General features: G+C 40.8%; 1 protein-coding gene across 2 annotated transcripts in view; it reads right to left on the bottom strand.

Moving 5' to 3' along the window:
* The window catches only part of LOC129700879 (ERI1 exoribonuclease 3-like), a 288,420-nt gene that overhangs the window by 70,298 nt on the left and 202,454 nt on the right, over positions 1-15,668 (bottom strand). The window contains exon 7 of one of the 2 annotated variants that reach the window (XM_055641659.1): positions 9,827-9,885. The exons of the other annotated variant lie outside the window; for it this stretch is intronic. Coding sequence (XP_055497634.1) covers positions 9,842-9,885 — 44 coding nt within the window. The 3' untranslated portion in view covers positions 9,827-9,841. Of the gene's footprint in view, positions 1-9,826; positions 9,886-15,668 lie in introns of those variants that run through there. 2 annotated transcript variants of the gene reach the window in all.

Below are 15,668 nucleotides of genomic sequence, written 5' to 3'. Positions count from 1 at the left end.
TAATAAGTCTCAATAATCAAGCCAGCCATGTAATACTATGCTATTATAAGAAATAACTATGTATTTTATACTTATTAAGCTTTTGTGCAAGTCAATTTTGAAAACAACATATTTAAAGGAAACATTGAACATTTTCCAGCTATGTTTATAATCAACCAGCAAAATGGTGAGAACTCCTTAATTTCAAACAGATATTTTCATTTGTGAAAGTAGACACAATATCCTGGAGTAACTCTGCGGGTCAGGCAGCATCTCTGGAGAGAAGGAATGGGTGACGTTTTGGGTCGAGCCTTCTTCAGTGAAAATGGAAGAAAAAGAGCCAATTAGAACACTCTATAATGATAAAGTTCTCATGTTTTATAAGTAACCAGTGAATCAGTTAACTAGTGTAAATCTGTAAAAACATTGCAGTTTCGCTGTGAGCTGCACTAATAGTACATTCAAAAACATTTGTCCTTACAGTACCTTCTATTTTTTTGTAATTTTTTAATATGAAATCATGACTAGAAAGACCCTGCCTTTACTCCTTATCACAACTGCAAGGATTTGTAAACTTTAGTTTAGAGATTATTCATGGAAACAGATCCTTCAACACACCGAATCCAAGCCGATCATCGATTACACATTCACACTATGTTATCGACTATGTTATCCCACAGGTGTATGTTATCCCACTTTCTCATCCACTCCATACGCATTAGTGACAATTTACAGAGGACAATTAATTTACAAACCCACGTGTTTTTGGGATGTGGGAGGAATCCGGAGCACCGGAGGAAACCCACACGGTCACAGGGACAAAGTGCAAACTTCACACAGACAGCTACTGAGATCCGGATCAAACCCGAGTCTCTGAAGCTGCGAGGCAGCAGCTCTATCAGCTGTGCCACTCTAGGGAAGAAGAACTGCAAATATTAGCCACAGCCAACCAGCATCAAAAATGTTGATTGCTTTAAAATGCGTGCACAGATGGAAAAGAAGATGCAAGACTTAAAAAATACACTCATAACATGAAAGTTGACGGGGCAAAGCATAGGGATACTTGTCTATTATTATAGGTAAAGATGCCTATTGTATTGAGGTGACCTGTGCAGGTGCAAGAAAAAAATCCAGTGGAACTAATGTGGGCAGACAGTGACCTATGTGGTCACCGCTGAGTCCATGCAAATTTTACACTGTCCTGCACACTTTCTTCAATCAGGCAGTTACTTCTGTCTCTGCGCTGAGCCTCAGCTACTCATGCATAGATGCTTATGATCAAGTTGCATTGAATATGTTGCTTGGAGCAGTACCTGCTGTGATTTGTGCCCAATTCTCATGCTATTTTGTTGTAGGATATACAGTGGCCCATTATGCACTTGCTGAGGGTTGGAAAACTCTGCAATTTTATCATTTCTGTGGTTATTCTTTGACATTTTAAACCACTTTGGCAATTAATCCCTGATTGGATATGGAACTAAATAGTCTACCTGGAGCTTAAAAAGCAATACTTATGTCAAACCTGTTGTATAAATTGTCCTCACACTCAACCAGTTCCTATTCTGATGGAACTAAATTGTAAATATTTAGAATTACTACTCTTGTGTGTAATTCTATTTTGTTTTCCTCATAATTGGCCTTTTATCAAGGGTTCAAGTAAAAATGGGTCTGTTTCCTCAAATTTTGTCAACATAATCAGCCAGCAAAGTGGTGAGAACTCCTTAATTTTGGAGTACTGTACATAGTTTTGGTCACCCTGCTAGAGGAAAGATGCTGTTAAGCTGAAAAGAGTGCAGAGAAGATTTGTGAGGATCTTGTCACAATTTGATGGCCTGAGCTATAGGGAGAGGTTAGGCAGACTGGAACTTTATTCTAAGAAATAAAGCGCAGAAGGATAAGGGGTGAACTTATAGGGGTGTACAAGAAGATGAGGGGAAGACATAGGGTAGAGGCACAGAGTCTTTTTGCCCAGAGTAGGGGAATCAAGAACCAGAGGACATAAGTTTAAGGTGAGAAAGGAAGGAGTTCATAGGAACCTGTGGGGCAACCTTTCCACACGGAAGGTGTTGGGTATATGGAATGAGCTGCAGGGGAGTTAGCTGAGGCAGGTACTATAACAACATTCAAAAAACGTTTGGACAAGTACATGTATTGGAATGTTTTAGAGGGATATGGATCAATTAAGGAAGATGAGACCACTGTAGATGGGGCAAGTTGGGCCGATAAGCCGGTTTCCATGCTGTATGACTCTATAACTCCCTTCTGCCTGCATGTAGGGGGCGCTGCTCTGGCAGCAGCCATGTCAGCAGCGCGTCAGTTTTTTTTCCAACTTTTTTTTATTTTTTAGTATGTTTTAAAGTATGTATTTTGTGTTTCTTTGTGTGTTTTGTGTGGGGGGTGGTGTGGGGGGGTAAGGGGGAAACCGCTTCGGTCGCCTCCTCCATGGAGAGGCGACTTTTTTCAGGTCGCCTCCCCCGTGGCCTAACATCAAGGATCGGCGCGGCCTTTCCCGGGGACGCGCCCGGGGCTTCAGCGGCGGGCGCAGCGTGGACTCTCGGCGTGGAGCGCGTAAGCCCTCGCTGGGGCTCGCTGGAGGGGAGCGCTCCGTTTCGCTGGCCCGGGGCAGCCGGCAGCCTGAAGTCGCAGCTGAAGTCTGCAGAGCTCCAGCTGGTGCGGCGTCTACAGCCCGGGATCCCTCGTGGGGGACCCGGGGGAAGAAGAAGCCATCACTGCCGGCCCGCGGCCAACTTCTACCGTGGGGCCGGCATGGGCTTACCATCACCCCTGGGGGGGAGCTTCGACCACGGCCCTGCAGTCTACGGTGCTTCTGGCTGCGGAGGAGACTTTAAATCTCGATCGCCGGCCTGCGGCCTACAACAACTTAAAGCCGCGGTCTTCGGTGAGGAAGAGACGATCCTGGACTGACTCTGGACTCTGGTCCTGTCCACGGGGGGGGGGGGATGGGGGAAATGGAGGAGGACTGGCCAAATTTTTGTGCCTTCCACCACAATGATGAATGCTGTGGTGGATGTTTGTGTTACATTGTTTATTGCGGTTGTGTGTTCTTTATTATGGTATCACTGCTGACAACCCAAAATTCCATCAGCCTGGCTGTGTGGTCATTAAAATACAATACAATACAATGTGATCCATATCCGTTTATTCCCTGTCTATCCAGTCCTTATAACTTGGTATATCCTTATCCTTATAAACTCTGTATAAATAATATTTTTGGACCACAGTATTTTACATTAAATCTCTTTTGTTTTGTAGGTTATCACTCAACAACCCAGCTAACACCCAACAACCCATCAGGTGGTGGCGCCATCGAGTGTGGCTGCCTCGCCTGCAGCTGTCTGTCCTTTCATTCTTTTAGTTTGTTTGGGGTATGTTTTTGGAGGTGTTTTAGTCTTTTTAGTGTGAGGGGAGGGGGAAACTGTTTTGGTCGAGGATGCGACTATTCTCCGAGCTGCATATTCGCCCCCCTCCTCGCGGCCTACCACCTGGATTGGCATGACCTTTCCTAACGAAGACCGGCCAGAGCTTCAGCAGCGGCACAGCAATGGATTTCATTGCGGAGCGAGCGATGCCTTACTGCTGTCCTGCTGACTTTGAAAACCACGGAGCTGTGGTCTGCAGAGCTTCTAACCACATGCGGCGGGACTTTGACATCGCAGAGCCTGGGATCTCTCGCCGAGGTTACCAGCGTTGAATCTCCGCCCAGCTCGGACTGTGGACTTCGGAAGCCGCGGTCTCCACTAGGAAGCGGCCAATTTGGAGGCTCCGGGCCGCTGAGAGTGTTCTTCCATTCGAGGGCCTAAAACATTGGGGCCCCGTTGTGGCGACTGCGGAGGCTTCAATAGGCCCCAACCACGGGTGAACAGAGGAAGTGGACTGAACTTTGATGCCTTCCCTCACAGTGGGAAACGTTGGTTCCGCTGTGGGGGGTGTTTTTTATGTTTTCTGTTAAATTCTAAAGTGTTGTGTTTATCTTATTTGTGTGCTACATGGTAACTCAAATTTCACTGCACCAATTGGTGTATGTGACACTAAATGTCCTTTGTCCTTTATAAAAACAATGACATTAAAAAAAACATACTTGACCAAGGAAGTATTTCACTTAGAAATGTAAATGTTGAAAAAAGTTGAACTGCATATTCTGGTTTGCATTGCTAAATGTTAATATTTATAAATATATTTTAATATGGTGCTGTCTTCCTTGGAGGTGCATTGGAAAGCATCCAAAAATATGGCTATAACATTGGTGATATTCACATTAATGATATAAATAATACTAAACAGACAGAATTATTCTAGGCATTAACTGTTGGGATGCATTAGAGTGAATTAGCATTTCATCCAACATTAATCCTGTAATAAGCACCAGATATAGTGGTTATTTTTCCAGAAAAGCTATACAACATGATTTCAATGCAGTTTCAAGCACCATAATATTTTACTGTGTAAGAAAGAACTGCAGATGCTAGTTTAAATCGAAGGTAGACATAAAATGCTGGAGTAACTCAGCGGGTGAGGCAGCATCTCTGGAGAGAAGGAATGGGCGACGTTTCGGGTCGAGACCCTTCTTCAGATTCGACCCGGAACATCGCCCATTCCTTCTCTCTAGAGATGCAGCCTCACCCCCATAATATTTTACTGTCCCCTATTCACATTTTATCCAATGTTGGCATTAAAGATTTTTTTCTGCATTACAGAGTATTATATAGGGGATAATTGTTAGTGTGGTAAATTATTTCTCCTTGCTTCTCCACAAATTAGATGCTAAATCAATGTAGTTCAGGAGTGTGGAAAAATCTAGCATCCAAACACTTCTAAGCAACTCCTTAACAACTCGTTAAGAAACATGCTTAAAAAACCTGGGAAGCAATATCCCCAAAAAAAGCCAAGACTGGAAAATTCTCTCTTGGCACATTGGAGTGAGATTATGTTTCTAACTCTGGTCTGCAGTTTAAGAGGATAATGTTTCCAATACTGTACCAAGCTGCCAAAGGTTCATTATCTCAATATTGAAAACAATTTAATTTGTAACACTTCCCCTTCTGAAGATTTCATCACAGCAAATGTCATCTGTCAACGGAACATGTGACTTGCTTCCGGGCCCTGACGTTGGTTTGCAATTAGATAGCAGGAGATAAGTGAAAGCGGCCTAAAGATTTACATTTCAAATCTTTCCTCCCTGTGGCAAGGTGTCTTGTCTCTCTTCACCGATTCTCCTGTGCAGCCAGACAACTCGAGTGTAGGTCTGGTGATGAACCAATATCTTCCCATTTCAGGATTTTGGGTCAGTACTCTTCTTTAAGACCCAACACAATATCTGTCCTTTTCCTCCACAGATGCTGAGTCCCTCCAGAGGTTTGCTTATTTCTTCTCAAGGGTGCTGTTAATCTCAAAATTCTGTGTACAAATTAACATTGTTGTCCCCATTTTCACCTGAAACTAGCTTTTGATCACGAGGCCAACTGCCAGCAATACTGAAAGAATCATTTTAGCACAACCTTTACCTCTCACCTTTGTAAATAAAACAATACTGCTCAAATGTGGTTCCATGCTTTGACATCTCATTTTATACCAGATCAATTTCCCTCTATTCCCTGCACTTCTGTGTGCCTATCTAAACGCTTCCTAAACGCCAATATCGTCTCTGTCTCCACCACCACCCCAGACAATGCATTCCAGGCCCCCACCACATTCTGTGTACAAAACTTGCCCCGCACATTTCCATTGAACTTTCCCCCTCTCATCTTATAGCTATGTTTTCTAGTGTTGGACATTTCCACCCTGGGGAAAAAAGTTCTGACTGTCTATCTTATCTATGTTTCTCGTAATTGTATATACTTCTATTAAGCCTCCCCTCAACCTCCGATTTATTCCCAGGGAAAACAATCCAATTCATCCAATGTCTCCTTGTAGCCAAAGCCCTCTAATTCAAGCAGCATTCTGGTAAACATCCCGTGTCCTCCCGAAAGTCTCCAAATCGTTCCTGCAATCGGGAGACCAGAAATGCATGCAATACTTCAAATGCTACCTAACTAAAGTCTTATAGAACTGCAGCTTCAATGAGTTTTTATATTATTTCCAGAATACTGTTTGCCACATTTCTCATTTTCAAACTATGCGTTAACCCTTCCTCTCTGGAAACATCGATTAACAAGATTGTCTATTGTTTTAGATTGGTTATTTATTTGGTGCATCCAGTGGAAGGTGCCAAGAAAAATGGTAATTGAAAAACAACTGACAGTTTGCCAACATTTCTGCAAGGTGGGGGTAGTTAAAATGTGACGCTTTCTTAACTCATAACTGCAATGGTATTCTAGCTGCTGTTCCATCTTCACCCTCAAAATCCTACTCACTAGGGGTCTTCACTTTAAGTAAACTTTTAATCACCTTGCCAAATATTTTTGATTCAGTATCCTTACTTTTTTTTGGTTCTGTGATGCTGCTGGGTATTTTTCACATTAAAAGCTTCACATCATTGCAACTTAATAAGTATAACTGTTAATGAGACATGCTTGGGTGTTCGGTGATAACAGACCAGCAGATTTTGTGGATTATTGGATGTTATTTTATTAATATACCAGCAGGCCTTTAATTCACACTTCTTTAAATGTTACACATGAGAATAATAGATGTTCTAATGAAGCCTTTAAGTTTAAATGGAGCACGGGAAACAAAGCCCCTGTAAGTTTCAAAGGAGAGCCTGAAAAACAGACCTAGATAAGCTTCAAGGGAGTGCAGGAAACCGAACTGGGTAAGCTTCAGGAAGCATGGAACTTTGTGAGTTTAAAGGGAGCACTGGAGGTTGGGCCCCCATGAGTTGGAAGTGAGCACAAGAACCGGGGTCCCAGAGAATCAACAGGGAACATGACAAATATCACTTAGCGAACCAAATGCCAAATCACAGGAACTTCCAAAAAAATCAGAGCAAATTATCAGTTTTAATACTGAAGTTTTAAACTAACAATAGAAAAAGTTATCTCTATGTCAGATTGTATTCTTGCGTCTGAATCATTTAAAATATCCCAGTAATTTGAACGTCAACATATTCTTTGGCTGAGGCTACAGACACACATTTTTCTTCCAAACCTTAATAATGCAACTCACAAGTTGATCTCCTGCAAATGAACAAGAACAGCTTGAGAATATTTGCCTTTCAGTTTTCCATTTGCCCTTGTGGAGAACCACATGGCCTCTGCTTGCTAACCAGGAAAACAGCAAAGGATTTTTCTCATTAACAAAGCTGATAAAAGCATTGATTGCCAATGAAAAAAGGGCATGCCAGCATCAAAAACAGAGATCAGAGGATGGAAATTATTGCAAGTGTGAGTGTCAAATAGATAATGAAATGTGCTCATATCAAATTCCTATTTATTATTTTATTGGAGGCATTAACCCATTTAAAATAAACAGGCTAATGCCTCCATTAAACTGGAAGAGAAATTTGACATGAGTGCATTACGTATTTGTACAACAGTATTTCCTAGCAAAATTTATATCCTCAGATTACTTTAAAGGATTACTTTGTGAAAAGTGTCTGACAAGGCACTATTTGTTTGGAAAGGGGGAAACATACTTCAGGCAACTGAAGCTATTTCCACTGTGACAATGCAATAGACAGTGAATGAATGATAAATGTTGTTGCAATTAATAACATGTTTGAAAAGGAGAAATAACTAAGAGTTTGTTTTCATACAATACTTAGGGACAAAGATTAATGATGCCATTTGGACACAGAGGTTTTTTTTCGCTGAAGAAGTATAGTCTTTGTTTTCCAAAGATTGAAATGTATAATACGACTTTAGCTTCTATATTGTGGTGAACAATGAAAACACTGCTGACAATGACAGCAACATTTTTACAAGATTGCAAATCTGTATAACTCAGCTTTAGAATGATGTGAATGACAAAAAAGTAGGGATATCCATTTTTACTATAAATCTCAAATATTAAAATATCTTTGGAAAAGCTACTTCTGCAGGAGTTATAAAACACAATTTATTTTCCAAAATTTGTTAAGGATATATGGTAGTACACAATCGGTTAAACAATATTGTGTCAAAAAATCTACATATTAACATCTTTACTGAAATATATTTGTCCTGAGCTTATTATGGTGCAATATCAAATAACAAAAAGGTACATTAGTACACAAGCACCATTAGTACTGCAAGGAAATAAGTGATATGTAGCTTATTTTATTGAAGGGAAAAAACTCCTTGAAATTTACATATAGAGTATTCCATACTCATTACTTTGCAAAGAAAAAAATCTGTGGAAAATTAATTTTCACAGATTACTGCTGATGTTGCTGAAAATATTTCAATAATAAATTAACATATATTGGACAGTTTCTTCAAATTAAATTCTTTATGTATGCAAACCCTGCTTCTTTCATTATAAATCATATATTTTCTGGCTATCGTGTTTCTTTGCTATGTGCAATTCTATAGAAAAATTACATTCATTAAAAAAGGTGCAAAATTACTCTATTGCTGATATCTGTTGTTTTCCGTCAGAGCGAATATTTTATGATACATAGCTGTGAAGAGTGTGGAATTCCTTAATCATTTGCACAAGGATGTTGGAAAATATAGAGGGAAGTCTTCATAGATAATTTTGAAATGTTGGAACTTTAACTGCAGCAGCAAATAGCTACACTACTTAGTGAAAATATTTTCCTTCCAAACTTCCACCACCGTGAGACGAATACATTTCTAACTGACAATGTAGAAAATAATAAATTAGGAAACCATACTTAATCTATTTCAAATTCATAAAACACTTTTAAAGTAAAGCCACCTCGTGTAAATAAATTGAATAACACATTCAAGATCTTAACAATGAAAAATGGAAACAAATATGATTTCCTGCACACCATCCCCCATTCCCTCAATGCCTTGTCTGTAATATGTCTATCTCTTTCTGTTTACACCAGAAGATCAATGCTATGTATCAAGTTTAAAGTAACTCAAAGGCTGAACACAACAAGGTGACAAACACTGAGGGCATGGATCAATACAGGAACAGAGATCACCTCTAGAAACCAATCGCCTATCAGATTGCAACCGACTGTTCCTCATTTTTCCCCTTCTCATATCTAACAGCACTTGCCATAATAGATCAGCCAAGAAATCCAATGGAAAAGGGAGGCTGGTAGTGCTAATACTTCTACAGCAGCAGTTTAATCTGTGACAGCAGGAGGATTTGGAGAAGCCCATTAACGTGTTCTATCTGATAAGGTTATGTTTAATCTGTTTGCCCGAGGTATTGAACAAATGCATTAAGGATAGTTTATTCTTTTTTCTCCCTTAGGGGAGGAGACGAACTGCACGAGGTAAAAATACAACAGCAAAATATACATAATTGGCAACGGACTGCTGTGAAAGCAAGTTTATTGCATACATCCATTCATGCCATAAAATAGGCTCCAAACTACACATGGAGTAAGTAGGTTTATGAAAAGAAAGGAAATGGATTACATTTAAAGCATACTTTGAACATGCTGAACATTAATGAAAACACTTCATGTAAATAATGGCTTTACATCATAGGATGCTATAGTAAATAGATAAAACATTTTTTTCTATTTGAAAAACAGTTTACTTCATAGAAATTTCAAGATACTTCACTGAACGAAAAATCAGATTAAAGCCAGTATATATAAATGCTAACAATCTTAAGCATGAAATCATTTGGCACTTTAGATAAAATTTCCAGAACAAGATTATGAAAAAACAAGGCAAAACATTGCACGGACAATTCCAGTTCCAAATTCCGAGTCATGCAAAGAAAGATCAGTGGTGTCGAAATAAATAGTAATATAGTATTTGGTAGTGGAACTCATTTAAATCCTTAAAGTCTGGATAAATTGGAGGATATGTAGGAGAGCTGAAAGAAGCAATGAAAATAATCAAAAATTGTATTAAAAAATGTGGATGAAAGATTAGAAGTGATAAGAATAAGGTGGGATGGATGGGTCTGATATTTTGAAACAAAACAGCAAAATTTAATAGGCTAAACTTTAGATTTAACATTCAGCTCTATATCTAGCTGAGGAGAGACTAAGTATTGATCTGTATACAGAGGTTATGTATTGCTAGGTTCAGTTTGACACAGTAGCCAGAAGGCATGAATTGAATCTTGGGTTTGATGTTTAGGTGGTTGCAAAAAAGGATGATTTTTATCTTACTAACAATATAATAACAATGTTGGCTGCAACCCCCCCCCCCCCCCCCCATCGACGAACTGAACACTGCAAGGGCCAGGAAGTGAGCGGGTAAGATCATCCCAGACCCCTCTCACCGTGGCCACAAACTCTTTGAAGCACTTCCCTCTGGAAGGCGACTCAAAGCTGCCACAGCCAGACATAAAAACAGATTTTTTTTCCACGAGCAGTAGCTCTACTCAACAGCCAAAAGTCTGTAGCCTCCTTTTGCTCTGGTATTTTATTACATTCTTCACGTTTAAAATAATGTTTTATTTTTAACTGTCTACTGTATATCATGTTGTTACTTGCGAGCAAAGCACCACGGCAAATTCCTTGTATGTATACATATTTGACTAATAAAATGTATTCAATTCAATTCAAAATTTATTCAATTTAACTGGTGCAATTCCAATCTTTCTTTGAATTGATTTTGAACAGATAGATAAATACAAAGTACATCTGCGATTTTGAGGATTAGTGATAGAAAAGTAAATCAGAATGCATCTCTCTAAAGTAAGGTGAAAAACAACAGACTAAAATATTCAGATCAGAACTTGCAACTGTTACATATCACTTGTAATCAAATGGTGATGGTGCTGAGTTAGAGTGGATGCTGAAGGCTTGTTAATCACAAATAATCTTTCTGATGAATGTCCAGGTAGAAGGAGATGAATGACAATATAGGAAGAAAACGGTGCAGAAACTGTGATATAATACACGCTGATTTCTGGAAATCTGAAATAAAAGAGAATCTTGGAAATGCTGAACAGGACAGGTGACAACTGAGAAAAGCCAAGAACATTACAGGATGATCTGTCATCAGAACAAGCTCATTTTGATACATGTGAGAATGGTCGGTCATCTGTAGTTGTATTCAACATCGAGTCATGAAGGGTGCGATCTGCTCCTTCACCTGTCTAAGTTAATTCTTATAACAACATTTCTTTAATTCCACATGCATCCATTGTCAAGGTGCAGCCACAGAAACTCAGAGGTCCAAGTAAAGTCTATCTCACTGTTTACATTCCTTGTTCCCATCCTATTCAAACTTCTATCTCCCTTTTTTTCCAATGCATTGATGACTTTGTTAATATTGCTCCTTGTTGTCACACCAAACTGAGTAACAATTCAAGGACTGTTTGGAGTCTGTAGACTGTTTAGGGACTCGGCAACGGACCTGAACGAATACGCCACAGTCATTACAGACTTCATAAAGAAATGTGTGGAGGACTGCATCCCAACAAAAACCTTCCAAGTGTTTCCCAATCAGAAGCCTTGGATGAACTACGAGATCCGCACTCTTCTGAAGTCCAGACACCGGGCATTCATGTCTGAAGATACCGAGGATTACAAGAAGACAAGATACGAGCAAAGTAAGGCCATTAAAAAGGCCAAAAGGGACCTGCTCCAAGCTGGAGGATGAGACGGATGTTCGGCAGCTGTGGCGGGCCCCGAATGCAATCACCTTCTACAAGGCGAAATCAGGAGGCAGCACACGTCAGTGAAACTTCACTCCCAGTTTTGGTCTTCCAATTTGAGGAAGGATGTTCTTTCTGTTGAGGGAGTGCAGCGTAGGTTCACGAGATTAATTCCTGGGATGGCGGAATTGTTATATGTTGATTGAATGGAGCAGCTGGGCTTGTGTACTCTGGAATTTAGAAGGATGAGAGGGTATCTTATTGAAACATAAGATTATTAAGGGTTTGGACACGCTCAAGGCAAGAAACATGTTCCCGATGTTGGGAGAGTCCAGAACTAGGGGCCACAGTTTAAGAATAAGGGGTAAGCCATTTGGAACGGAGATGAGGAAAAACGTTTTCACACAGAGAGTGGTGAGTCTGTGAATTCTCTGCCTCAGACGGCGTTGGAGGTTTGTTCTCTGGATGCTTTCAAGAGAGAGCTTTCAAGGTAGGGCTCTTAAAAATAGCGGTGTCAAAGGATATGTGGAGAAGGCAGGAACGGGGTACTGATTGTGGATGATCAGCAATGATCACATTGAATGGCGGTGCTGACTCGAGGGGCCGAATGGCCTACTCCTGCACCTATTGTCTATTGTTTTGTGCAGAACCGAAGAGGGAAAACCTAACTTTTATTATCTGTCTTTGAAATTTGTCATTTGAATAACAACCAACATATGAATGTTAGAAAATCACATTCATTAATTAGCCAACTTTGGCTGAACTTTGAGATGAGTTGGTGAAGGGAGAAATATAATTGGCTAACATACAAAAACATCAGTACTGTACATTTATCCATCCATCTGTGAATTTCCATGTTTTGTTTCCGCTTTTTGCTGTTGCAGATCCTACGTGACCTTTTGCAGCTGTTCCTCAACTAAATTCATAAATTCATCAGCACCAAAGGAGTGTTTTACCAATTTTCAACTGAGTTTCTTCTTTCATACTCAAAGGGAAAGTGCTTTTCATGTACACATTTCCAATTGTCAATCACATTTTTACTGGAACTGAATGTCGCAATATGTTTTAAACATTGGCAGTTGATCACTCCTTTATTAAAACTTATTTAAAATGTCAGCATCCTAAACCTCTAATCTTATTACTAAAATTATATTGCCTGCCCATTTCCAAATGAAATGTTCTGCAGGGTAATATCATATGTTGTACAGACAATGTGAGCAGCTTAGCTGACATATGTTTGTGACCTCAATAGAGGAAAAGTCCACTGAGACCAGGATGATCCAAACATTTCTACGTTGGGGTTCTTAAGGTAGATCTGCCTGCAGAAAATAATGATATAACACCATCATCTTAATGAAATAGACAAAAAAAAATCAATGCTCGACTTTTAAATAATATGGCAAAATATTTCTCCATCCCTCTATGTATGGAATCTGAAACCGACATAAATGGCACACCAGGTATGTCAGAGTTTAGTTTTAACAAAGTTATTGTCGGAAGATTAATCTGGTACAGTTAAGCATGCTGATCTTTGCAAGTTTAAGAGAGGATGTTAGTTGGAGTGTGAACTCTGGAATGACAGCATTGGCTTTAAATCAGTATTACATGATGAACAAAGTCATGATCCATCTGTTCAGCATATTTCCCGTGGACATTCGTTACATGCCAATGCTCTCACTTTTATGGTAGCTGGGATGATTTGCCCCAAATACGTGTCAATTATGATTTTGGTGCTCTGAGGGCTTTTGCAGTACTCTGTTCAATTTCTTGCTGGAGTAACATTATGTAAATTTTTTATTGTTAGTATGTTAGTTTGAAATTCTACTCTCAAACAAGCTTGTTTGTATAATTTTCACAGTGAGTGTACTCATTTAATCTGGATGTAAAATTGGGCATTGACGACATGCCATGAATATGGTACCGGCTTGGTATCTGTGCTTTGTTGGTGATAATCATTTAAATTAACTTCCGAATGATTTAAGACTAAAGAAAGTTTTACACTTTAGTGTGTGCCTGTCTGTGAGAAAGAGTGGGAGATGCTGAGGGAGGGAGAGAGGCAGAGGGGGAGAGAGAGTGGGAGAGGGGAGAGAGAGAGAGAGAGAGAGAGAGAGGGGAGAGAGGGGAGAGGGGGGGAGAGAGGGAGAGAGGGGGGGAGAGAGAGAGGGGGAGAGAGAGGGGAGAGAGAGAGAGGGGGAGAGAGAGAGGGGGAGAGAGAGGGAGAGAGAGAGGGGAGAGAGAGAGGGGGAGAGAGAGGGGGAGATGACAATTGTGTTTATACATAGTCCCCCCATTCCAGGGCACCATTATGTTTGGGGGACACATGGCTTCACAAGCATTTGTAATTACTCAGGTTTATGTAATTGCCTCCTTAATGCAGGTATAATAGATCACTCAGCACCTAGTCTTTCCACCAGTCTTTCCATCACCTTTGGAAACTTTTATTGCTGTTTATCAATATGAGGACCAAAGTTGTGCCAATTAAAGTCAAAGAAGCCATTATAAGACTGAGAAACAAGAATAAAACTGTTAGAGACATCAGCCAAACCTTAGTCTTACCAAAATCAACTGTTTGGAACATCATTAAGGAGAAAGAGACACTGGAGAGCTTACTAATCGCAAAGGGACTGGCAGGCCAAGGAAGACATCCACAGGAGCTGCTGACAGAAGAATTATCTTGATAATAAAGAAAAATCCCCAAACATCTGTACGACAGATCAGAAACACTCTTCAGGTGTGGATTTGTCAATGATCACTGTCCGCAGAAGACTTCATGAACAGTAACACAGAGGCTACACTGCAAGATGCAAACCACTGGTTATCCGCAAAAATAGGATGGTCAGGTTACAGTTTGCCAAGAAGTACTTAAAAGAGCAACCACAGTTCTGGAAAAAGGTCTTGTGGACAGATGAGACGAAGATTAACTTATATCAGTGAGGACAAGAGCAAGGTATAGACGAGAGAAAGATCTGCCCAAGATACAAAGTATACCACTTCATGTGTGAAACACGGTGGTTGAAGTCAAAGTTAATTTTATTTGTCACATGCACCCGAGGGTACAGTGCAATGAATTTGCCAGCAGCGATACACTTAAAAACACACAAACACAATAAGATTTAACACAAACATTCACCACAACATTCTTCACTGGGAAGGCACAAAGTTCAGCCAGTCCTCCTCCTTTGTTCACCCGTGGTCGCGGCCATGAACCCTCCGTAGTCGTCGCTACGGGCGGCCCGATGCACAGGCCCTCTCGTCAGGATGATCTAAACTCCGACGTCGGAACGGTCGAACACACTCAGCGGCTTGGAATGCCCGAATCGGCACTTTCTTGCCGGAGACCGCGGCTTTGGGATGTTATAGGCCGCAGGACGGCGGTCGGAGCTCTCTTTCGGCGATCCCCGACAAGGGATCCCAGACTCTGGATGGTAAGTCCACGCCACGCCCACAGCTAGAATGGGAGTTATGGCCTGGGCATGTATGGCTGCTGATGGTACAGGTTCACTTAACTTAATTGATGATACAGCTGCTGATGGTGGTAGCATAATGAGTTCTAAAGTGAAAAGACACATCCTATCTGCTCAAGTTCAAACAAATGCCTCAAAACTCATTGGCCGGCGGTTCATTCAGGGTGGGCAGTAGGACATCAAAAACCATAGCCGTGAGCACTGGCTCACCCCAAGGCTGTGTCCTAAGCCCCCTGCTGTTTAGTCTGCTGACACATGACTGTACTGCTAGACGCAACAACAACTTCATCAACAAGTTCGCTGATGACACAACAGTGGTGGGTCTCATCAGTGACAATGATGAATCGGCGTACAGGATGGAGGTGGAGCTGCTCACAGGTTGGTGCAAATCCCACAACCTCATTTTCAACGTGGTAAAAACTAAGGAGATGGTGGTTGACTTCAGGAGGGCGGGGAAACAACACCATACACCTCTGCACATCGATGGAGCTGATGTGGAAAGGGTCAGCAGCGTGAAGTTCCTAGGACTACACCTGTCAGATGACCTGACGTCCACGGCCAACACCACAGCACTGGTCAAGA

The sequence above is a fragment of the Leucoraja erinacea genome, chromosome 10, assembly GCF_028641065.1.
Source record: "Leucoraja erinacea ecotype New England chromosome 10, Leri_hhj_1, whole genome shotgun sequence".
Classification (NCBI taxonomy): domain Eukaryota; kingdom Metazoa; phylum Chordata; class Chondrichthyes; order Rajiformes; family Rajidae; genus Leucoraja; species Leucoraja erinaceus.
Note: the sequence above shows the minus strand (reverse complement) of the source record. Positions and strands in the feature narration are given on the sequence as shown.